Genomic DNA, 26,620 nt, shown 5'->3' on the forward strand with positions numbered 1-26,620 from the left:
TTAGGGAGGGCTGCCGAGCGGTCATGTCAGGGCTGTTTTCGGGGTTGTTTGTGTGCGTGCGTGTGCGTGCATGTGTGTGTGCATGTGGCATGGCAGAAGTATGGGTTAGGGAGTTTGAGGGTTCAGTTGTCAACCCCTGTGTCATGCTTGCCCTGGCCCCGTTATGTAGAGGGCATCTACTGTCATTTGTTTCAGGACTGTCTGAAGTGGAGTGAGCCGCAGAAGCATAAAAAGTAGTCAGCAGAGTGTAAGCTCTCAGGTGCCTCGACGTACCACACTTTAATTTAAAAGTACAAACTCAAACACTGTAGGTGCTAATCCCTTATTAATTTGACATGCCAAAGTTTGTCTTATCCAGTTTGTCTTTTGTTTTGGGGTTGCACTTTGAACCTCTGTTATTCCTGCATACATTGAAGATGGGGACTGATCCTGATGTTTTCCGTAGCACATCGTTACTGTTATATATATATTTTTTGCCTCTTTGTTCTTTGAGCTTTATCATGTTAAGTGAAGTAGGTGGATTAAAGTCATTCTCAAAGCCAACTTTGGAGACGACATACACTAGAAAGACTTTTTTTTTTTTTTTTTTTTTAACAGTTATTTTGTACTTACAAGTTTTTGAAGTTCATCCCAGTGAGTGCGTGTGTGTGTGTGTGTGTGTGTGTGTGTGTGTGTGTGTGTGTGCTTGTGTATCTGTGTTTGCATTTTAGGTGCATGTGTGCGTTTCATCTGACATGCATCTCCCACATTCTTCCCACTATGGGGAAAAAAAGCAAATGGTTAAGACTCTTTAAATTTGTTGTTTGAGTGTCAGCGAAGACATGAGCACTGCGCACGCCATGAGCTTAATCCAACAACAGCCTGCCTGCCATACTGTACACCCGCTATCTGCGAGTGAGTGGACCCCTTCCGCGCAACCATTGTCATATATAGGGGGCATTGTCACATATGAGATGGACTCATGTAAATGTGGTGACAAGCTAGTGTCTCGGCTGACTGACAGCACAGAGGGATTGGGCTAATCTGAGTGACTGATTTGAGGCATGCGGCAGCTCGGCTGTCCCCATAACTCCTGAGAAATAGACAGCTTCAGCAGAGTTATCTGTGTTTGTAAGTCCTTCTGCTGCACTGGGATGACAATAGGGATTAGTGCCAAGGTTCTTTAAACTGTTTTTTTTTTTTCTTTTTTCTTTTTTGTGTGGGGGGGGCCTCTTATCGGTGTCTCGGCAGGATGCTGCCGCAGCCAGTTTTCCTTGACTGTCAATTAAAGAGGGGATCATTAACTTCAAGGGTATAAATGTTCTAACACTGGTATTACGTTGGAAAGCTAAGTCGCTGACAGATGTTCCAACTTTAATTCTCCACTTGTTTTTTTGTCCTTTAATTAATTTATGTATCACTATTCGGGTTTTAAATATTTTTTCTCCCTGTCTGCTCTTTGTTAGCCTGTAATCTCAGTTACCATGGTAGTCGCAAAGACGATTGGGCCTTGTCACTCGCCTGTGTTTCTTATGAGGTTCAATCGGCTAATGTATTCAATATCATCCAAACTGAAAGGTAAACAGTATCTAATGGTGCATGTGTTCCTGCACTGCCTCAATACAACCTGAAGTCGCTGGGGGGGAGGAGAACGGTACATCTGCGCCTAGTTCCCAGGCTTTTCAGGAGGACCCAACTATATAGAATGGTGCTCGATAAAAACAAGAAGATCACATCCTGTATCTCTGTACATGTGCGGTTCTTTGGGAGGTAAAGGAAAGCAGTGTAATACTTTGGGGTTATCTTTTGGAGGCTTTTATGGCATTTTTGAAGCATGAGTACGACAGCTGTGGTTGAGATTTTCAGCCAATGCGCTGCAGTGGGATGTAGTGAAGGTATATTGTAGGTTGCTGCATGGAGGAAGAAAGAAAACTAGGGGATACGTTAAGGGAAATGGGAAAGAGAGAGGTGACAGAGACTGCTAATGGGCAAACTCTCTTTATCCACTGCCAGTGCCATCACCGGCACTACCCTGTTCTTTTATGACAGCTCTTTTCCTTTGTTCTCCACGTCGGCCCACTCACTGCTGGGGATTCATGACAAGTTTTCACGGGCTGATCAAACGCTGCGGTGACACCTGATTAGGATATAGCGCGTGTTTACAGTCGTGCATGGCGAGGACACCCCCAGCCCCCACCCCCGTTCTCAGACAACAACGGAGACTTCACCTTGACTAATTAAATTTGCACCTGCAATGCCAGCTGTGACAGCCACTGGAGGGCTACATTTATTTATGTCACTCCTTGCATACTTCCTGTGACGTTTAGGAGGCTGAGTTTGCACTAGCTCCTCTGTTGACTTGCACTGTGGTTTACTTCAATAGCCATCTTTATTGTGGCTGAATCTGCCCTGATGTTTGGTAAGGCGGGTTTGTCCTCCGTTTTGGAGGATAGGCGATTGTACCTGGAGCTGTGGCTAGTGGAGATGTGGGGGTGAAATGTGTAAAGTCATAAAATTTTAACGTATGCAAAGGTGTGAAATCCCTCTGACATATAATAATAATAATAATAATAATAATAATAAAATACTTGCACATTTTGGCAGCATTATTTTAACATTAACAACTTCCAGATATATTTCTGTAAATTTAGATACCACGTTTAATCATGTGGCAAAACAAATATATGGCAGTGTCATGTAGTGTTTGCTGGCATTCTGTGATTTTTCTAATTTTAAAAAGACTGAGTGCTGCCTGGTAATTGAATCTGTTTTATCTCTTCTGTTCCTTATATCTCATTTTTAATGGTTTTTGGGCGGCTTGTTTAAAGTAATGTGATTTGTGTGTTCCTGGATGAAAAAATACTTATTTAATCATGCAGCAGTGTGCATACATACCATATGTGTGCCTGTAGTGATGATCTGAGTGCGTGCGTGTTTATCTATCTAAATCAGTGTTGAGAGTGCAAAAGGCCACAGCTGAAGTGAGCAGAACATCAGTCACCCAGTAGCAGGAGACAGGAGGCTGATAATTTGTGGCTTTGCCCCCTCCTCTCTCCCTTTCTCTCTGTCTCTCTTTATTTCACCCCCCACAACTCTATTCTGCCTCCCCAGCCTCAAATTGACCAGGCTCGACTGCTGGTCATGCTGTATTACATGGGTTAGATGAAGTAATTATTTCTAGGCCACTGACTACAAGCAAGATTAATAGTTTTTGAAACGGCCATAATGGAGGGCTGACCTGCCATGACATAAGCATTATTTCAAGCTCACCTCCACTCTCATCCCTCTCACCTCTGGGCACCGGCAGAGTGTGATTTATACCTGGGCTAATGAGGGGAGGGAACCTTGGAGCCCGGAGCCAACGGCCTACTAGTCTAGTGTTAAGGCATGTTCCCCCAAATGTATGGGCAGTGTGGTCATCTGAGGAAGGGTGGTACAGTGATTGGTTTTTCAACAAATTAAACCATGTGATTAAAATACACTTTTTGCATTCAATTATTTCTTTTATTTTATTTTTTCATGAAACTTTAATAATTTGGGTTGTTCTCTGGAAAGCATTGGGCCTCATTGAGATCTTAATTAAAGACAAATTATTTGCTATTGATGCTGAAGCCCTTTGACCTGTGATTAATTGGTGTGTCCCCCCTAACTCTTGATGATCAGCAGCCTGAAAGATCACAGAACCTGGAAAGTTGTCACTAGGTGGCAGTTGGACATCATATTATCAGATGCACTCTCCTCTTCCTTCCACCACCCTCTTCCTCCCTCCCCTCTGGGCTAAGTACACCTCAGATGTCAGGGTGTTTTATTTTTATTGGATGAGGGCAGTGTGTAATGCATTCACCTCCGTTCCAGCCAGCTGTTAAATGCCCCGGAACATGGTCTGTTCAGGCTCCGCCCCGTTAACCCCTCTGATTGCCTGTAATAATTAGCAGAAGTGAACAGTAACTATGACACCTAGTGAGGGTTTGGAACAGCTTGTGACTCCTTGATAGAATAGAATAGAATTCAACTTTATTGTCATTGCACATGTCACAGGTACAAGGCAACGAAATGCAGTTTGCATCCATCCAGAAGTGCTTTAGCCATGATATAGATATATTACAAATATATATTAGCAATAATATAGATATGTGAGTATATTACAGTATTATTACTATATTACTATTATGGTATGTTATAATGTACTATAATACACACGTGAAAAGGCTTCAGTGACTTGGGTCTGGCCCAGCGTGCCAACATCCCTTTCGACTTGGTGTGTGTGTCTTTTAAGCTTTAATATTAACCCTTAACTTTAAACACATGCATGCAGTGTGGCATCAGCAATTACATTTTCAAATGGCTGGGTTTGTAAACCTCCAGGATGTTAATCTGTCACTATTCAGGCTACTGGGAAGAGTGAAAAGAGGATTAAGCTATTCAGTTCCTGGTAGAATATTTTCCTTTGTTCAGAATGAGTGAAAGAAAAATAAATAAAGAAATAAGGTGGTTTCTCAAGCAAGACAAGTGCTGTCTGCTACATTTCAGGATTTGGCTAATGCCATTATAGCAAACTTATCTGTCCCAGCATTCCAGGAAGACCGACAGACTGTTGTGTAAACAGCCACAAATGATATTCAGCCCATAATTTAATATTAATCTGATAATTCCAGTTTATCTGGGTCAGAAAGTACATTAGAAAGAATTAGACCTGTCCTAGATGTTCTGGTCACATCTGTTTAGAGGCATATGTTTTTCTAGTGGCTTAGATGGTTGTCAGGATTTAAACTTGGGTCATGCGCCTAGCTTGTTAATAATACTGTAATAAAAAGATCTGGATTAACATATAGGTCACCGAATAATTATTAAGGTTATCCTAGTTTTGCTGCATATATATGATAGTGGAAAGATGTTTTTCAGTTTTTGTGTTGCATGTGAACATGGCATACAGCTAAGTTGGAATAATAATCTTGAGTTGTTTTTGTCAACCAACATACTGTATTAAATCTTATGGTTAGCATAAGGTTATAATATACCACATCATAATTGTCACAGCTGTCAACCGATCAGGCACAGCACCCCAGTCTTAGCCCCTCGTTTACCCTTTACTTCCTGCCTCTTGGGTCTTATTGCACATCATCTTTATCCCAGATGAAGTACTAGACTCCGTAGTGTCAGGAGATGATCTAATATGGAACCAAAAGGACACAGAGCTGGGAAATCATCGTCATTTGAAGAGGTTGCTTGTCACAGGATGGGTTTGATCAGCCCGTGCTGCGGTACACAGAGCCGGGTCTTTGCACTGTCTAACAGTGGTACTGGATTAGAGACACAAGCCACTTCGACTGTGATCAGTCACTCACACATGAAGACACGCGGCAGGACTGAAATCCTCCTCGCACACTTCATCCAGATCATGTACAGGCTTCTTCGTCAAGCCTACTGTATGGAAATCAGAAGCACTGCTGTTGACAGTGATGGTACATGTCTGTTTTTGTAAAAATATATTTTTGGTGGCTTTATTTTACAACTAATGTCATCTACATTAATAAAGGTACTTCCGCAGAGAGGGAGCTACAACACCAGGTTGTGTTTGTCTATGCAGCTGCCTGACCTGCCTGAATCCTACTGATCTCTGACATGTTGAGGTGATGGTAGTGTGTGTGAAGAGTCTGGGTTTACACCCTTTAGACACTGTGTATTGCTAAGTGCTATTGAATTGTTTACTGTCACAAATCACAAACCTTTCAATGACCAGGTGCGTCCACCGTCCACCCACTCATCTGTCCATCAGCTGCTCCGCCCTGAGCGATGTGTTGGTCTGCTGGGCTCTGAGGACCGTAGCACTGGTCTTTGGAGCTGGGGATTTTAAACGCTCCACCTGATTATTGATTCTTCTGCCTCGCCGAGCCAGCCAAGCTTGAGAGAAATGTAGTGAAAGAAAGAAAGCAAGCTGCAAAGGGGAAGGGCAGTCTGGTGGCCTTGGTCCTTTGGTCTTCAGGTCTGTCCTTGACACTGCCTATGGGACAGGCCTGGAGGACACCTCTTGTCCTCACTGTAAGCCCCTACCAGCCCCTCCAGCTAACTGGGCCTCCCTGTGGGGCATGCTGCACTTTGCACAGCCATATTGACTTTTTGGAAGGGAAGGAAAAGTGTGGCTGGATGGTGAGAGTGTAAGAGGGAGGGAGGGGGAAATGGGAAAATCGAGGGAGCTTTCTAAAGCAGTGACTTCTCCTTGACTGCACCTCTAGACGCGACAACCCTGTTAGAACAACTCAGTGGCCCTGGTGCCCCGCTGAAAACTGCTAATCACAGTCTTTCAATCAATGCTCTCCTGCCTCTCTTCTCTTCCTCCCTCCATCCCTCTCCCTTCCTCATTTTCTCACTCTTTCCCCTGACTTTCCCTTGACTGAACTGGACCCAGCCTGAATACCGAGGGACTGTGTCTGCATTAAAACTGGCCATTCCACATGGAAAACAGCTGACCTCATGAAAGCATGTTGTAATTTGAAGGTGAAAACTAAAAAGCTTGCTCGATCGACATAATCTTAATGGAAACATTAAGGCCCAGCCACAAACCAACAATGAAGGCAAAAAGGCAAATGGCCCTCGCGTACCGGTGGAGCTAGCCAATTCATAGACATGGCACATGGTCTGTTTTGACTGTAAGGCTGCTAGTTAGAATCCTGGTGAGTGTTTAAAACTAAAAATGCCCTTGAACCAGACTTTTTTTAACCCTCAGTTACCCCAGTGGGAGAACAGAGAAACTGTTTTATTGTCTACCAGAAAACTTTAGATGTACTGAGCAGCTTCTCTGTGTAGAAATCTGTGGGTATGCGAGTGTGAAGCAGCTAGTATGTTTCTGATAAAGAGCATGCTCAGTCAATCTTTCCCGGACAAATAAAAAAAGGTTATGTAAGGCATGCATCGACAGATCTCTTAAATCCCCATCCTCTCTTTCTCTTCTTCCCTCTCCTCTCCTCTCCAGATCTGACACTTGCTAAAGGTCACAGAAACATCTTTTTTCCCCTTTGAGGTGTAGATAAGTGTGAAATAGATGTTGACACCACAGACACATTGAAAAGCACTTAAACAGAGTGGCTATGTGCCAACCTTTCTAAGTCTGGCTTTGTGCATTTGTAAATACTTTTGAATGATTGATCTCTGACACACGTGTACGCATACTCTCCACCTGAAAGAATTACACGTACCTTGGGATCTTTGGAAGAGTAACTTTAGGTAAGTATGTGAGTGTGAAAGTATACACATGGCTTGCACAGTTAGCCTAGAACAGGACTTTTGATGTTAAATTTTTATACCTAGTGTGTGTTGCTGTACCTTATCTCATACATGTGGCATTTTTCAAATGTGACTGGGTTCCAGTAGAGGTGGTCATATTGTGTGTGTGTGTGGTGTGTGTGTGTGTGTGTGTGTGTGTGTGTGTGTGTGTGTGTGTGTGTGTGTGTGTGTGTGTGTGTGTGTGTAAGTGTGTACATCTAATTAATGACTGGCAGTGGTCCCCCACAGCTCTGGTAATGTGCTTAGATCAGTGTTATAAACAGGGCGTGAAAGGTCTGCCCAGCGCCAGCCTTTTAAATGACTGGCCTCTTGTTCAGGTAGATGGATGGAAATGTTCTAATATTAATGATCACGTCCCCTGCTGACCTGTCGCGAGGTGAAATGATCAACGCAGCCTTCAGCTTCCAACAGCAATTAATGGGCCAGAGCCGATCTGTCTGCCATTTGTCATCACTTACTCCACCTGTGCACCCCCGCCGAACACGTGCTAAACATGTCTGTCAATATATACAGAATGTTCACTTCACTGATTTGAAAAAATATGCAATAGTTAATGACATAGCATTTGTTCTCAGTTATTTCTGGACCATTATTTTTCTTCTCCTTAATTTGTTTCTAACCAGAAATGAGAAAACAAAACCAGAAAAAAAACCCCCAAAAGAAGTCTGATGACTTCAGCATGTCTCAATCCTTTGTTGTGTATCACTGATTATGTTCTTAATAAGTTACTTTGAAGAGACTGTCTTGCATAAAACATGATTTGCAAACGTAAGCTAGACCCACATGTCAAACTGAATCTGTAAACGCATCTCAGGATAATACACGTTACCCAGTAAAATTTACATATTAACAAGAAAGTAGCTGAAAGTCTGTTTATTTGAGATATTTCTGGCAGCATCCTTCTTACTGACCTTTAACTCTCACAGTCCAATTCATATTCATAGGCCAGTCCTCAGCAGGAGTATGGACACAAGGGGTTACACATTACCAATGCCCTCGCTCTGAGGTCAGCTCCCACACATTCCAGTTACCCATTTACCAGTCTGCCCAGTTAGTCATCACATTAAGTCACCAAACTTCGAGCTGGTGTTCATAAAATAAATGAATACCACAAGTGGCTGTAAACAAAATGTCAGAATGGGGGGGATTTTTTTCCCCCCTGAATTTTGTTTTTATAGCATGCATGATGAAAACAAGAGATGAAAACAAGAGAGGTCATTTTTGTCGCTGTAACTGCTGATGGAGCTTCTTTTTTCATTAATGTATTTGCAGCATGGGCTTTTTTAGCATAGATATTGTCTTAAAAAGGCATAAAATATGCTTAAACTGAAATAATAAACTATAGCCAGAACCACAAAAATAGAAGCTCTGTGTTTATGCGTGTGTGCGCATCACCTCGAAAATTCTTACCTGTCAGCGACTCATTTTTTTGTGATGGCACCTAGGTGGCATGTTAGATTTAGTCACTATCACATATCTAAAGATGGTGTAGTCCCTGACCTGCACAGATCTTTGTTCAACAAACTGTGCTACAATTAGCCAAAAGGTCCTTTTTGATTGTATTCAACAGTTACAATTATCTGTATATTTGTACTTAAGCTTTGCCAATTCAAAGCTTTGCTAAAGACCTCTACAGCTTTTATATGCATCACACATGCAAACACAAATGTCTTGGTGGAGTAGGCACTCTCTGTGCCCTGTGTCGCTTCACACGAGCTCCCTACATTCTTCGATCCGGTGCCAAATGGATCTGGGCGGAAACGCCTTTCATGTACATGGGTAGGCTGTCTGTTTGAGTCTGACGTTTTATAGCCGACTTGTCAAAGTTGTTGATTCCCCATCACTTTTGCAGAAAGGGAACAGTTCTGAAATGGGTGTCTCACAAGTACCGGGAGAACACTGTCTAAACACAGTGCTCTATTATAGAGCTATCTCTCATCACGTCATCCTTGGGTTGCAGAAGGATTGCTTGAGATCCATGGTTTTCTGTTTTAATATTGAAATTCGTGCATTGATAGCAGTACTGCCCTCCTTTGGCTGGTATTAAAGAATTTGCATATGTTTTTACTGTGCCTGCACCGATTCTTTGTGGTACATGTATGCTAGGTTATCTGGTGATCTATACTGGCTCTACACATGAACGTTAGCCTGAATAGTTGACTGTTACGCTATGTTAGCCCAGTGATAAACTGGCAACCTGACCTGGGTGAACCCTTCGTCTTGTCCTTTTATAGCTGAGATAGACACCAGCTCACTGTGACTGTAAATTTGATAAGTAGCTGAGAAAATAGATGAATGGATAGAGCCAAGAATAATTTCTGTGAACATATCTCAAACAGGGGGACACGTACTGGAACATTTTACTAAACACTGGTGCTTTTACATATCTGTAGTTTATGATGCATCAGCCAAATCTAGACAAGTCCAGTGGAACTCATCTGCCCTCTGTCAGCATTTGTAGATACAGTGCTTTCCAGTGGACCTTCAGGGGCAGAAAAGAGGCTGGAGGTGTTTTTATCCTTGCAGCAGTGGAGTTATCTCACTATTTTGAGCTATTGATGCTAAGCGCTGGACATTAATCTACTCTGTGAAGATCGCTTTGAAGAAAGTGTCCGTTGAAGTGTCACAGATGGGAAATAAATGAAATTAATAAATATATGGTACACAGTTTGATATCTCTTATAGGCCAAGATCAAAGCAAACCAATTGAGTTCTATTCTACCTAATATGTTTTGCTGTGATAAACAGTCCGGCTGAGGGAATAATCCCATTAAGGAAGGGAGAGATTAAAAAAAGGAAAAAAAAAAAAAATCAGATATATCACTCAGTACAGACGGTTGGCACGGCTACCGTGAAGCATCCGTGTTATTATGGAATTGGTAATCTCGTTTCTTGGGTCTGAGTGGAAACGCAGACCTTTTTTCCCTGTGATTTTCCTTCTTGAATCAGGTGCAGACACAGAAAAGGGAAGACAGACACAGCAGTTCTCTGATACTGTGAGAGTCCATCTGCTTCAGAGGGCTCTGGTAACTTCTTGTCTTTCGTTTTTTCTCTGGAATTTCTGAGTATCTTGATGTATTTGACACGTGTGTGACAGACCTGGTTATGTGTGATTGGGCTTGAGGCATGGTGCTCACTACCACAGCTACATGTTTTTCAGAAAAGGCCATGCGCTGTGTGTGTATAAGAGCCACTTTTGCACTTGTGTACACAATGGTGGTTTTGCACTATGAATGAAGCAAAGTGTAATGTATTACTTACATGCGCACATATAAAACAGACGGATGCCACTATATGGATGTGTACAGTAGAGTCTCACAGCAGCAGTCAAATAAATACACACACAGGTACACAGCGGCATCCGCACACAACAATAGCCCAGAGCCTCACCTTGATATCTTCAGTTTCTGTCATAAGTTAGAATTTGACACCAATGAATGTGTGTCAGGTTGTCAATTTCTTCCAGCAGCCTTTGAATGCAGTCTGGCCATGAATAGTGCATGTTGTTTTGTTTTTTACATTCCAACTGTCTGCAAGTCTGTTTTTGTTTGTTCCAGAATAACTTGGAAGGCCTGTACACTCATGCGCATCCTTTAAGAAAACTTTCAGCAGGTGTTGTGTTGTTTAGCCTTAGGTAAAGTTTCAGCCCTGAAGGTAAATTCACCAAACTGCGTTAGATCAGATGCCCTCCCATTTCTTCCACCTCTGTGATTGTGTTCTGTTTCCTCTCTGCTGTCTTTAATACGCATTCTTCTTCCACTTGACCTCCTTATGATCCATACTCTTTTTGAGTCTGGACATATATCGTTTTATAACTGCAGTTTATTGTTATGACTGGGACATTTTATTTAGCCCTAAAAGTCAGGGCAAGTTTCTGTTTTTTACGTCAGTACCTGTGTTCCTTGTGAAGTCTTTGGCATTAGTAGTGGAGAAGTAATGTGAGACTCGTGCTGTAAATGTCTCAGAAATATACACCTGGCTGGTTTTTCTTCAACAATTACAACTGCTTGATTGTTGATGCACAAGTCATTCATGCAGAGGTTTGAAAGATGTAAAAAAGACAATAGCATGATGGGTACATTTCAGCTTCCTGTTGCAGAGAAGCCATATAGAGACTCTGTGTGTGTGTTTGTACATGGATGCACCTGCGGGGAATGAATGATGATGTACTGTGCACGCATGCAGGTACACATACCTTCAAACAAGCGCATATGGAAGCAGAAGAAGAGGCAGGTTGGGGAGACTGTTGTGAAATTTATTTGGGTATATATTTTTTATACTAGTTGCCATTGGATTTACAGGTCAGAATGGAATGTGGCCCAATGAAAGGTACTTTGATCCATCCTCCGAGCTGACTGTTTTATTGGAGGAGCTCTGCATGGCGCAGGACATCTTTTATAAGGTTGTGAGGAACCCACCAGCAGCCTTCGCAAAATCATAAAAATGTGAGAAGTCAATGAAAATAACCGGTGACCGGTCATACCTCAGCCAGTTTTGAAAGGATCATTTGTTCAAATGCATTAATTAAAATGGGCTGCATAGCTTGTGGTTCGGTTTGAAGTGATCATGATTAGATTTTGGTTTCCCATTACCTTATACTGTATATCTAAATGATGGATTTATTAGATTTACTGATTTATAGTTTTTAGTTTTATGTGTTTATCGCTTATTTTATTTGTGTAAACCTTTGTCCTCAAACGACGTGCAGACTGTCTCAGAAAAGCTGCATGCTGAGTATATTTGAAGGTTCAGGCTGCTTAGACATTAAATATAAAAATGACAGCAAAACAAAATGAGGCAACCATACTTGCAGCTACTTATCAGTCTGTTTTACTGTGTTGTCTTTTTACAGAGGCGGAGGCTACTGCAGGAGTTGGGAGACCAGAAGATCCCCTTTCTGGCACCCTCAGATCGAGGTTTTCAGCAGCTGGTAAGACCTACTTCTAGATACTGTTAATGATATTTAGACCTTAACTTTAACAGGACTGCAAAAACATGTCTTCTAACTGCTGCTCTCAAAGTTATTTTTTTTCCTCAGACAAACATGCTTGAAATATAATTCTATTTTTATGTCGTATGTTTCTGCATGTCATGGTCAGCATGTTATGACAACACTGAATTGTGTTTCCTAGTGGGACACCAGTTACTCTGGTCTCGTGCTAAGGAAATCATGCTCACTGCCTGCTGAGCTCCATAGCCGGGTGCAGGCAGCTCTGCTCACCCTCAGAAGGAAGGGATGCCTCCTGAAGGATCTGGTTCGTGTTCGTGACCGAGATGTGTTCACCGCTGTGTCACGTGCCCTGCTGGGCGAACCGGGCCATACATATCGCTATCTGGACACACGGCTCTTTGCCATCCCCTGGCACAGTGAGGACATAGATGTCAAAGGACAAAACTGTTGTGACCCAGATCTGAGAGCTGCCTGCAAGGCATTGTGGGAACTTAACACCTTTTTCTGCACTGATGTGTCTCAGCTGAAAGAAGGAGACAGGCTAACACAATGGGCGAAGGGAGAGGCAGAAGCCAAACAAGGTGAAGAGGGGGACACAGAGTCTAAACACAGTGAAGACTCTAAAAATAGTGAAGGAGGGGACTCGGAGTCCAGGCAGAGTGAGGAGGGGGACACAGAATCCAAGCACAGCGAAGAGTGGGACATTGAGTCAAAACACAGTGAGGAAGGCTGCTCTGGGTCTAAACAGGAAGGGGAGTGGGAGACTGAGTTCAAACACAGCACCGAGGAGGGAGAGTCTTCCCAAGTAAAGCCAGGTGAAACCAGTTTTGCAGCAGCTTCAGAGCATGCTGAAGGAAAATGTCCTGACTGGGGAGTGAAGGCCAGTGGTGGCACAGAGACTGAACCTGTGGGACTAAAGGCCCAGGAGAAACCTGTGGCCGAACTAAAGCACAGCCTATCAGATTACCACATTCAGGACAGAGAGGAGCACGGGAGTGGCCAGGGCTGTTCTCAACCTAGTCCTCCACAGGTATGCAGTGGTCCAGTAAAGTTCAATGTCACCTTACTCAATTATATGGACCCAGCCGCAATGAGCCAACTCAAAGAGGAGCCGTACTATGGCATGGGGAAAATGGCAGTAGGGTGGCACCACGATGAGAACCTGATCACTCATTCGCCAGTGGCTGTTTACAGCTATAGCTGTCATGATGACAAAGGTAAGGATCAAAGTTAAAATGGTATTTGTCATAACTGTGCTCAGTGGCTTGAACTGCAGTTCAGATTTATAAAATTAACACTTCAGAGGCTTTTACTTAATACTTCAAAACTCTTATCCAAAGTTATCACGATAATCTTTCACATTTTTGGCTTAAAATTAAGATTCCTTTTTCTCTTTCACTTCAATATCCATCTCATTACTTTATCTCAGTTGCTTTATGGTGGATCAGATGCAGCTAACCTTGTGTGTTATGGCCCTACAGCAGCACTGTAGCAGCTGTAGACATGGCCTCTGGTGAAGCAACCATCAGCTCCATCTATGCGATAGTGTCAGAGCATTATCAAATGTCATCACCAGTTCACTGCTGACAGCCTTATCACCGACAGTGCGTTGGGAGATCACAGACGTTTGGATCCGAGCTCTTAAACGCATGCTCAATAGCTTAGTCAAACAAACAAGGCTTATCACATGTGCTGCATCTCATCTAAATCATTTCCTCAAGAAATGATCGATGTGCAATTATCTGATATGGAATAATGAGCCCTGCTTTGATAAGTGATAAGTGTTTCCTAGACTGTACTGTATGAATACGATGTCTCCTAATTATGGAATGCAAACCCTTTCAAGAGCTGATAGCGTTTGCTGGTGGAGTTGAAGGCAAATCTCATTGAAAAAAGAACTTTGCTTTCTAGTGTATGAATAAAAAAACAAACAAAAAAACCCCATGGAAGGCAATAGTGAGTATTACTCCATATTTTATGTTTTTATAAGTACTTGTTTTTAGTTTTAAAATAGTTTTTTGTACATAATACAGTAAAATGCAAAATCCTTATTTTTTATCATATGGATCACATTAATGACTGATGTCTTTATTCATCTCACTTTTTAGAAACCCAACAAACCAGAAGAGTGCTTTTTAGCATAAATTATAAGTAGTGCAGTCAGTCATTAGATCACTACTTGCACTCTCTAAATAGTGGAATGAGAGCAAACTGTGTTTTCCTGTTGCAGATGGAGCTAAAGGTACAGCTGTAGTCCAGCAAAAAAAAAAAAAACGTACTGTTGAAGGTGGGAGCTTTGCAGTTTTAAGAGCCTTTGTCTCTGTCTTAAAACTGTAATTTTAAAGTATCACGCAGGTGCACTGCTAACTTCTCCCACCACACAGCTGGGCTTTCTTCATTGTTGTTTCTTAACCAGAAACACATGCTCAAGAGGTTGGTTTTAATGATATTTTTTTGGGCCATTTCAATTTTGACCTTGCGAACACAAGCTTGAAACACTGTGGCGCAACACCTTTCTGTGCTTGGCAGCTGTCTTTCTAGTTTCAAGTGACCCCCACATCTCCAGACTTAGAACTGAAAGGCTGATCATAGCTCTACAGATGTATTTTTAAGTGGATGGCTCTGAGAACTCCCAGAACCGGTGGATTAAAAAGGTACCTATTCCAGAGAAGACAGAAACGCGGCACATTAGGCAGCTTAGATGTACAGATATAAAACATTTTGCATGACGCATTCATTTGAGATGTCTTTTTCTCACTTCAATTGCCTTTTTTTTTGCTTGGACTAAAGAAATGTAGAGTTGGTCTTTTTATACCTGCACAGATCCAAAGGAATCTGCTACAATTGAGTGTTTTCCGGCACAGTGGATGATCTTCCACCATTCCTAAGGCCTTGGGGAGAGCTGTCATTAGCTGGCTCTCAGAGCACAATGGCTGGAAATTAAGTTACTATTTATCCGTGCTGAGCAAAGGAAAAGGCAGCTGTGGGGCAGAGAGGCCCAGAAAGAGTTTAGTATTGATTTTGCTGAAGGGTGTTGGCCAGCCAAGCCAAATCTTGTTTTCTTAGTATGCCATGTAAGAGTGGAAGGAGAGAGAGGGACAGGGGAGGCGCTTGCAGCAAATAGGTTCAGAAACAGGAATATCATAGGATACATACTGTCCAATAACACACTCACACACTCACTAAACAACATCAGGGGCTTTTATCCAACTATTTCCTCTTGCACAGCATAATGATAGCATAAAGATCCTGTGCTAACAGCCAATATGACCACAGCAACACGTATCATCTTTGCTTGGCTGCTAAGTGATTCTTACTTTCTGTAGACAAAGGCTTACATCTTACATCCATTGTTTGGGTGGTATTGATTTAATCATTGCACTCTTTTTTTTAATGTGTTAAGCCTTTCTTTAATTTAATTTCATTTAATTTTATTTTCTGGCTACATCATTGGTGATAGATGGCCACTGCTGTAGTATGCTATAGCAGTTTTTCACTGCATTACCCAGATATACAGGCAAAGATGTGACAAAAGTGTTATGTATTTTTTAAACAGCTTCATAACAAACATGTAATTCCATAAATATTTAAGAGATTTAAATTTAAGGATGCTGCAGTTTTACAATCACTTAAGTCACACTGGGTTAAACTGTCAACCCAAAGCCCCAAATGTGAATATAAATGCAAAATGCAAATGTTACAGTGTGCTGGGCTCTGTTTGACTGACAGGTGAGAGCAGTGAGGGAAGCAGCAGTGATAAGGCCTGCTGGAGGATTGGGCTCAAGGTAGCCTGGGACATCCACACACCTGGCCTGATGCTGCCGCTGGAGTCTGGAGACTGCTATTACATGAGAGGTACAGACGTTTGTACATAAACGCACTCGGAGCTACACACATGCACATGTAAACATGTTGCTCGCACAGCTTAACCGCATTCGCCACTATGTCTGACTTTGGAGGGAGGAACACTTTCATTACCCCATGTTTTAGTGTTACTTGTCCCCAATGACCCATGCCAGCAGGATGCACTTCACTCTCACTTTCATGCTCAGTCCTTTTCTTCTAATTCTCTCTGCAGGAAAAACAGAGCTGAGACATGCGTGTTCATGCGTGTGTATGTGCAGAGAGGTTACTTGGCTTGAAAAGTGAGCTTTAAGGTTCCATGAAATTGTGTGCATTAGAGAGGTTAAGAAACCCAAATGTTATTTTTTGAAGTCCTGTGACCCATTCCTGACTATGTCTCTATGGGGAGAACAGACAGCAAGCCACAGGGGTGTAAATCATAGCTTAATGCTTTTGGCTGCAGCAGACACCTCCACCCTCCTCTTTTTGGTCCCACGGGCCTTTCCAAGCTTTCTCATATTTTCTGAGCGCAAGGACATTTATCCACATCACAACAGAGCTTGTATTCAGCTGGACAAGAAGTTAGCGGCCCTTATAAAATGGCGGATTTATTATTTTATAGAGGCACTTTGCTTTCTTAAGTATATAAAGGTACAGTTTTAAGGTGGTCCTTATTTCATCTGCATGATGTATTACCGTACTTTGTGTATTTTAAATAAGTGACTAATTCATGTAGTTTGGAACTAAGAGTAGAGAAAATAAATATTTTAACTGATATACATCAGAACATACTTGACTACAACACTATGCTCAACATTTACATCAAATAAATACAGGTATTTAGACGCTGTTATTCACTCTTTTCTATATTTTTTTTTTAATACTTCACCAAATGTCTGGAGAGACTTTCTTTTTTAATTGAAAGATTACCATCTCTTTACACCCGCAGAACAAGGTGGTATAAATAACTTACTTATGTACTGCAGATATGTCACAAATCAGATTTACAACTAATTACAAACGAAGTAAAGCAGCTCTTACTTTTATGTTTTGGTTTTTTTTTTTTTTTTAAAAACAGCGTGCTTTGATAATAATATTGTTGTTCGTAAGCCTTTAGGCCTCCAATTTCACAATTCTATAGTGGGGGTAAAAAAGGAAAAAGAAAAAGCACTGTAAAATATTTTCTCCAAACTGGTCAAGGCAGATGGCATTCCTCCCTGAGTCTGAGTTTGCTTCCTATTAAAAGCGAGTTTTTTTTCTTCTCACTTTCACAAATACTTGCTCTAAGGGCAATGACAACTGTTGTGGATTGCTTTTATATAAATAAAATAAAAATCTAGTTTTTACTCTATCTGCCCCTTCACATCTTTATAAAACAACTGTTTCTAAAACAGGTGTTTTATAAACTAGTTATTCATAGTGTCAGTGGTAAAGTGTAGTAACTGTTTGCCACTACCTTGATAATAGCAAGGTGTTTTCTATAGCTGCACGCACATGTGTACCACATGTGTCTGATTTTCCAGTTTAAAGTTCAATCAGATTACCTGTCTACTGTATCAATGTAATTTTAGAACATCGTCAGTCTTTTCAAATGGACCACTAAAAAGTAAGCAATAGGAAGGTTTTAATGAATTCCTGACATTGACTCTTTGAAGATGCTATGTTTTCATCTGAGAGCAACGATGTCTGTACCTAATATTCAGTCTGACAGGGCTTGAAGCCGACCTCTTTTAGCTGGATAAGATTTACAATAGAACAGTCAGTTTCAGGCCAGCTATTATAATAGAGTGATGGGCTGTTGTGCAGACCATTCTAATGGGACTTGACTGTCGCGGATCAGTGGGGATTTATGCTCCACTTGGTGAGTACGCCCTTGAGAGGCCAACTGCTGCACGACGATAGCAGCTCACAGAGTCCTCGGCAGTCTGTGGCTTTGTCGGCCTACCTGATTTAAATGCTTGGCACAATGCACAAACACAGCCATATGGAGAAAAAAACCCAAACAAACTTAAAATTATTTCGTTCTTCAATAGAAAAGATTTGTTTTATATACAGTACACAATTTTGTGTCCTAAAATACTCAGAAGTTTTCCTGCACAACATTATTTTTACATACTAAAATCCTAAAACTAAACCAATCGCGAGACAAACAAGTCTTGTAAGACATGCAACACACACACAAACTCTATATTTTGTCACTGAATCTTAAGTTTTTCATGATTTTTTTTTTTTTTGGGTGGCAACCGACACGTACGAATAAAAAACTGGATGTTTCACCTCACCATGTCAAGCCCACTCGTGTACACACAGGCAGAGTGGCCAGTGTTAAACCAAGTGTTAAGATATATTGTACCAGTGTTTTGGTGACATACACCGTATGATAAGTAGTTTTGTGGTATTAAAAGAAAACTACAATGGTGTATAACCACAGACACCGTAATGTATTTTCAGCACCATTTGTCGGCGGCTGGCCCCTTTGAACTGCTAATGTCTGAGCTGCTGGAGGCAAATTGAATCACCATCATTTCCACCCAAATGGAATTTCAGTGGTTAAAAAAGAACAATGCAAGTCTTGACACCGGGCCTGTTCAATAATCTGATTTCCAGCTCCCAATGCACAGGGGGACTGGAGAAAAGACTTGACCCAATATATTTAAAAGCCTGCTTCCTGGAAAAGGAGGACAAGTGGCAGCAGGCACAGGGGTTGAAAGAAAGATAAATATTTATTACAGTTATTGAGTTTGCCTCTACTCCCTCCTGATCCCACTGACGCATCAGACGCGCCAAGAAAAGAGCAGATTGATGGAGATAATTTGTTATTGGATATAAACAGTTTTAAAGACGCAGAGTAATTCTGCCCAGAGACCTAATCCTTCACAATCTCATCAGGGTGAAGAAAACACCGGCAAGTTGTTTTGTTTGTCACCATCTTTTTTTTTTTCTCCCACCAAACAATAATATCTTCCTCCCAAAGCATTTGGCTGTTTGACTTTCAAATCACAGGCATTAGCCGGTGTACTCTTGCTCAAGGCGGGTGTAAATATGCACATGTGCTGTGAATGACAGCTCTGTCATGGCTAAATTAATTATTGTTATGAGGCAAATAATGGCAGAGCTGAGAAACATCTATACACACAAAGAAACACATGGAGGGATACACAAGAAACAGCAGTAAGGCCTCTTTGTAAAGCTTGTGTGATATTGGACAAATGTTTGTTGGTATGGCTCTTCCATCTTGACAGATTGAGCTCGATCTGGTTTTGTTTGGTAATTAAAATTATACTACAATGCTGCTCACTCTATTTGATTCGTCGGTACTGGACCAAGCGCAATCTGTCTGAGAGTATAAGATGATGTAGTTGTCATGTTTCTTCACTCTCCTTCTTTCCTGTGTTTTCTGTCATAATCTTTTCCTTTTATGCTCCTTTCTACTCTTTATTTTAATTATTAAAAAACACAACATCAGTATGGGATGAACATTCAGTTCTGGTGTGAGCTCTTGTTTACTCTTCGCTGCTCTTTTGATAACTCTCATTGGTAATGTCGTTGTGTTTTGATAGTTTTCTCTTAACTGTATTTACCAGATGACCTGAACAGTACCCACCAGCACTGTGTCCTAGCTGGAGACACTGCACGCTTCAGCTCCACACACAGAGTGGCTGAGGTGAGAAGTCAGACAACAGATTAAACTCTGTTCTGAATCGCTTCGTAAAATGCTGTATGGTCTACCGACAGCCTCCTTTGGAATTAATAAGGAATGCTGCTATGCTGTTTTATTGAAAGACTCTGTAAAAAGTTAATAAGTAAATAATATTCAACATTGTATGCTGAAGAACTTTGTTGTCCTCTTACGACCCTTTTACTGAGAAATAAAACAGAAAAACGAACGGTCTTTCCCTGCAGGGTTTGGCGATGTAAGTAAAGCCACTGCAGTATATCCAAATATACTACAAAATGTTTTAAAAAAAATCATCAGACTGCTAAGGAAAAATGTGCCTTCCCTGGTTGGTTAGTGAGTGGTTGCTAGTAGTTACTAGTTGAAATTGGTCTCAAAGATGCCATGCTGCACCAAAAACCTTTATGCAATTCTTTGTTGTTTGCTGCAGTCCTGATTGGGGTGGAAACTTGGAAAAGTAGAAGGCAAAACAGAAAACACAGATTGTTTACTGCAATTAAAACATTTCAAGTAGATCAAATTTACTTTGAAAGCAAATGGTCTTCGGTACAACACTGTCTTTGAAACAGCCAGCAACCTTCTGTTACAGCCACAGTAGTGAAAACGGTGAATGTGGTGTGATAGGAATTATAGTTACAGTATTCAGTGAACTTGCAGGTTTTTTTGCCATTTAAGTGTTTGCTTCAAAGACAGGGACCAGGTCTGTGATCGCTTGCAATAAGTTACCATCTTCCAGGCAACTTTTGTGTGTCATGACTGATAAATTGGCAATACTCCGTCTGCTATCAGTCTGTCATCACTTTGCGAGTGAATGGGTTCACGTTACATGCAATCTGTTTGTGATAGCAAGGCGATTAACTGTGATTAAAACTGTGGCAAAAATAACAAATCTCTTACTGTCTGTTTCAAATCTGTCTACATGTGCAGAAATTAACATTAAAGAGAAATTCACAAGAACTACTTACAGTCCAGCCAAAGCCTTTTTAAACAGAAATTCTTCTGCAAATAGTGATGCAGTCGTGCAGGATGAGGTGGTGAACATACATAAAATAATGTTAATTTCCTCTGATTCCACAGAGATGTTAGGCTAGTATGTTAGCATGTTAAACCACCTGCCTGACATTGTGTAGGTCCTACTCGTGCTGTCAAAGCACCTATTGCCCATTAGAGAACCAACATCTAGGAAACAGGTTTTCCTTGGCCCAGGATGCCCATAGGATATCCTTTGGGTTTTATAGGTTGGGGTCATGGAATGTGCATGTTCCAGCGAAGCCCATGGACTTACTTGTATTAGGATGTGATCAGTTTTTAGGTCATACGAATGCCTTGGGTTCTTACTGATGTTTCTCAAGTTGTTGAGCAATCCAGCTAGGGCAAATTGTCAAGCTGGGGGAGGCTGCATGCCATTAGAAAATGCCCTTGGCATTGGGATGTGTACTTGTTCTGCAACTCTCTGTAGGTGCTTCATTTAGAAGCAGTGTCCTTATGAATTTTCCCAACAGAACAGAACATTGCAAATAGTTTACCTGTTCTGTCTGTGGTTTTAATATTAGCAAGTAGACAGCTTATTAGTTGGGTAGTTTGACCAGTATATGCATATTTTCTAGGCATGCACCTAGGTTAAATGTATTAAATTTCTCACAAGCACTGCAGTTACGCTCTGTTTGTAACACAGTCTGTGTTGTTCCGATCAGTGTTCCAGTGGAACCCTGACCTACATCCAGTCACGTTGCCAGGAGGCCCTGTCCAACCTGCACACTGACCCCGACACAGGATCCCATAGGCTTGTGGCTCTGCTGCCGGCAACGCTACAGGACTGTGAGGAGATTCACAATGAGGTGGGGAGACGGTGGTGTGTGTTCACATGAATGTGCATATGTATGTACACGTGTGTCTGTGATATGTGTGTTATGCACATTGGACCATTCTTTGATTTTATTTGCGTTTTTTACATGTAGTTTTACTAGCATTTTTAAGCTAGCGTAGATGAGCTGTATGCACCACATCTGAATCAGTTTTATAAATCTGACTTCACTTTTAGGGCCTTCTGAGACTACTTAATGTGAATATGTGCCAAGAGTTTAGACAATAGGATTCCAGTCTTAAGTTTTAAAGACTATTCCTTTACTTTTTTTAAGAGTTCATGGCCCTCCTAGCACAATCTGAATTGTTCCATCTGGTCACAAAAAACAATTAAGAACCATCTGCAAATATGACAGGATTTTTCAAGACAGTATCACAGAAAGTATTGTGGAAATACAATGAAACCATTATCCATGATTAATAACAGTTTGCTTATTTATTTATTTTGCTTTTGCATTGTATAGACTTGTGCACCTGTGGATAGAGTCTGGTGAACATACATTTAATGAAGCCCTTTGACCTTGTGTTCTTTGATGGGACAATCACCCTACGTAACTTTACGGTATCAGTGCGTTATATCTTTCCATGTCAGTCTCCCAATGAGCCAAATGATGTCAAAAACATGACAACAAAAACGACAAAACACATTCCAACAAAAACTCTTAAAATCTGAAATGAAATGAGAATATATATATATATATATATATATATATATATATATATATATATATATATATATATATATATATATATATATATATATATATATATATATATATATATATATATATATATATATATATATAAATAAAAAATTGTAGGTTGTGTATCCTTCAGGTGTTAATGGGGTTATTGAAAATGTGTATATGTGCGTATGTGTGTATATACGTAGGTATGGATAGATAGAAACATATATGTGTATATATTTAAAAAAAATAAAAAAAAAATAAAATTACACATAACATATAATGTAATTACAAGGAGGTATTTCTGTAGTCTATTGATACTAGATAGTGGAAAAGGGGTGGGATTAAATAAGCTTATGCTTCTTCCTGCTCCTTTTTGAACATGGACGTTATTTGGAGTTGTGGTTGCTCGTTTTCCTTTTGTTTGCTTTGTTCATTTGTCTCTTTTAATTCTATTTTTTTTTTTTTTATACTTTTTCAACATGTTCAAAATAAAGATTCAATCAATCAATCAAAAAAGCAAATATGACAAAGAGGAAAATCGTGTGCTTTAAACCTTTTTTAAACATTTTAATCCTGGTGGATTCTGGTTGATTCTATTTTATCTGCATTATGAGACTTGTGTACCATACTGGAAGTAATCTGATAGCAGGTTAAACATCTGTACATGGCAGGATGGACGCTTGCCAGCTTACCAACTTCTACGTACCTTGTTGTCTCTGCTCAGGGAAATGGTTGCAATATGAAATCCAGGTTGTTTTCATTTGTCCTGGCCTGTGATGGATTGTACAGCAATAGCCTCTCCATATGTTTTTCTAAAAGATGGAGTCAGGCCCCTCTCCACTCCTTAACCCCTTTTTATACAGAACAATGAGTGATGCTGGCTTGGGATATGGAGGGATAGAGGGAGGTCAAAAAAGAGGAACATGAGTGGCTGTGCTGCAGAGCCACCAGCATACTGTGTTCACTTGCTGCAGGCCAGCAGTTAATATATCACTTCACCTCTCCCTCTTTTACACCCTTTGGCCCAAAGTTCACATCCAAGCTGACACTAGCACCCAGACCCCTTAGCAGGATACCATGACAGATGAGTCTGACGTAAGGTTGTTTAAAGGTTGTAGACAATATTAATTATTCAGCAGAGCCAAACAATAGCGCTGTCTGGTTTGGGAGAACTGCTGTGCTAGTTGAGTTAGCAACTGCTAGTTTCTTGCTTGTGGCACAGGATTACTAAACATTGGTTTATTCAGGAAAACAGTGCACAATTTATAAAAGAGCAGGTGTGTGTGTGAGTATTTAAGTAAGGAGGGGTACTCTCGGGGGCTCAAGCCTACCCTACCTGGCATTCTCAATGATCGATGTGGCCATTTGTTTGGAGTTGCCCACGAGAGCAGAACACCCACTTAAATGATGTATTGTTGGTGGAGTTATTTATGATCGCGGCCCAGTTTGGCTCTTGGTGGGTGCATATTGCGCAGGTCGTGTTTGACATGGGCGACTGAGGAGTGAACAAGCCTGAGACACGCAGGCAGCCTGACCTGAGCTGTGCCTTATGGGCCTTTCCTTAAAAAGTGCTAAACAGCAAGCTAGCACTGGCTGACATTCCAGGGATATTGTGCAATGTGGTGCAAGGAGGTGGAGGTTGACATTTGTCACAGGGTGTGGGCCCGGTTTGACGAAGATGAAGTAGAGCATCTGCCATCGCTGTCAGCATTTGGGGGTCAGTCGGGATAGCTAATTGAAGTAAAAATTGAATGGAGACAGAGATGGAAATAAAGAAAAATTTCCCACCTGTGTGTTTGGTCCCTCTCACTGTCTCCTTTTAATCTCACCTCCTGTTTTAGGTGGCGGAGGTAGGCTAACACAGCATCACCGCACCTTCCCCATGTGCAGGTTTGGCTTTGAAATGCTAATCCCAGACGCAAATGTCTTGTCTCATTTAAAGCCACTGTGTCACTTCCCAGGTGGGTGTGTGACAGAGTGCCCTGAGGGACCCCCTCTAATGATGCTAGTTCCCCCACAGTAAATATTGATGGGGGGTGGGGAGGTTCCCACAAGCTTTGGCAGAAAGTGAACTGTACGGAAGTAGTTGTGTGTGACCTTCTGATGTTCTGTTTTCATGGCCAAAATGTCTCCACAGGCTGCTTCAGTGTTGGCTTTGCTTTGAAATGGCTTTCTTAAAAGGGCTTACAATGAGAATGTCAAAGTAATCTTATTAATAAGTACTCAAATTATTTTTTGTAACAGATCAGTTTATTGTGGTTTGTACTTTTTATCTCTGCTGTTATTTTTACTTGCATTACCTTTACTGCTTGTTAACATTGTTTCTAATTATTCATCGTATTGGTTGATTTAATGGGTTATTTAATTTCTCTGTGCTTTGGTTTTATTAAAAAAATACTACATTGATAAAATAAATCTATCCATAAAAGGCAACATTTTTGACCATTTCTGAATTTTGCAATGCCATGATTTAGGCTTTAGATTTTGTTTTATTTTTTGAGTATATCATTTATTTGTTTAAAACCCTGCTTTCAAAATATTTGGGACGGTGTGTAAAATGTCAATTAATAGAATCGTTTGTTAATTTAAGCCCCGTACTTAACTGGAAATTTACAAAGGTTTCAAACTGAATTTCTATGATCAATTGTATTACGATTTACCAGCTTGGACAAATCGTCTCTTTCAGGCCTTCAAGTTGTACAAAAATGCTGCGACCAGACGATTAACACGAACAGATTTTAGGATTCAAAGATGACTATTTCTTTAATCTTTAGTCTGAGAGGAAAGAAGTGACAAACACTATCTTGAAGATAGAATGTTATGAGAAAAAGCCTCTATAATTTATGAGTAGTCATTTTAGAAAACCTGACCATTCCTAAGTTTTTTTTTCTACCTGTAGGGTGAAAGTAAAACATATATAGCAATCTGTGTGTTATAACCTAGATTGTGTGCGACTACTCTGGCAAATGTGTGATGAGTGTAAATTGCGTTCCTAGTTGCTCACCGGTAACCAGGCTTATATGTGAGGAGATCAGGAAAGGTAAACAGAGGACGGCAGAGTGGGATCGATCACACTCTCATCAGTTCTCACCTCAGGGCCCAGCCCAGAAATTGATTGGACCCGCTCAGGGACTACCGTGAAGGTGTGGAAAAAAAAAAGTACCTCATTAAATCGGGGGGAAAAAAGGGGCTACTTGGCTTTAACTCCAGAGTTGCCACGGTGGGAGGCCGGTCAACTAATGTGCAGCTAATGTGTAGTTGGTGTGTCCATCACCTGGACAGATGACAGCGACTGCCTCAGGGGAGTCACTAACTCCCCTCTCACTCCCCCACGCCATCTCATAGAAAAACTAGGCCTAACAACCACTCTCTCTTTCGCACACACTTTCGATCTGTCTACCTGAATAGGTGGCATTTAGTCATAGTTCCCTACTTGGTAACTCTCAGCTGGGTAGCTAGCCTCCAAATGCCACATAGCCAGCACTCCTCAGTAGCTTTAGATGGCGTGCTTTGTGGCTTCCACTGGCCTGCGCAGCAGGGGACTGGCTGCCATGTCAGCTCAAAGTGGAGACACAGGTTGGTTTCTTCTCACTAAAGGACAGGCAGACAATCAGAGAGATAGAAGGATGGACAGACTGTGTGAAAAGGACGTCCGATATTGGCTCGTGTGGCTTTGTTGTGTGTTTGAGCTGTAGTGATCGAAGGGGAGTGGATTTGGATTGTGTTGAAGGGACCATAAAGGATGACATTTCTTTGAAGGGTGGGTTGTATGGAGTGACTGAGAGGCTGCTGAGCAGTGCCACTGGCTGTGTATTCTCCCTGACATGCCCCAGTCCTTGCATGTCATCCCCACTGTGATCAGAGCCTTTTTCCAGGACAGAATCCTCTCAAGTTGTTTGTGTAAATAATTTTTGCCCTTTGTTTTTGGGCGACTGTATGGAAGATGTCTTGCCTCATTTTGCAGAGCAGTAACCACTAAAAAATGTCACCAATCGCAGGATCTTTTAAGTTCAGTGTTCAAACTTTCCAGTGGCTCTTATTAGAAGAGTTCAGGATATTGGGAACTTAATTTGAGTTCAAAACTATTAGTTTTTTTTGTTGTTGTAAAAACAAACTCAGTTTAGGGAAACATCCTTCAGACACATATAATCCATGTTAATGCTGCTACTGCTAATAAAGTTAGTTTAATGTAAGAGTCATGTGACTCTTGGTCACATGACTCTTACGAAGCTTTGTAATTTAAAGTGTTAGTTGAATCTAAGAGTTTCAAGAGTGAAAAATTAGAACTAAAGATTGAAGATAATCAACGTTCTTTTTTCACGACAGCTGGTAAATCCT

The 26,620-nt window shown here is 41.1% G+C and overlaps 1 protein-coding gene across 1 annotated transcript in view; it reads left to right on the forward strand.

The window, feature by feature from the left end:
* The window catches only part of fto (FTO alpha-ketoglutarate dependent dioxygenase), a 114,915-nt gene that overhangs the window by 8,381 nt on the left and 79,914 nt on the right, over window positions 1–26,620 (forward strand). Inside the window, exons 2-6 of the mRNA XM_086264006.1 lie at window positions 12,113–12,190; window positions 12,393–13,428; window positions 15,941–16,066; window positions 19,639–19,718; window positions 21,425–21,568. Of these exons, the coding sequence (XP_086120132.1) occupies window positions 12,113–12,190; window positions 12,393–13,428; window positions 15,941–16,066; window positions 19,639–19,718; window positions 21,425–21,568 (1,464 nt within the window). The remainder of the gene's footprint in view (window positions 1–12,112; window positions 12,191–12,392; window positions 13,429–15,940; window positions 16,067–19,638; window positions 19,719–21,424; window positions 21,569–26,620) is intronic.

The sequence above is a fragment of the Aulonocara sp. 'chitande type north' Nkhata Bay genome, linkage group LG1 (genome assembly GCF_057382095.1).
Source record: "Aulonocara sp. 'chitande type north' Nkhata Bay isolate Kocher_YH1m ecotype deep benthic linkage group LG1, A_spYH_male_GT1.1, whole genome shotgun sequence".
NCBI classification, from domain to species: Eukaryota; Metazoa; Chordata; class Actinopteri; order Cichliformes; family Cichlidae; genus Aulonocara; species Aulonocara sp. 'chitande type north' Nkhata Bay.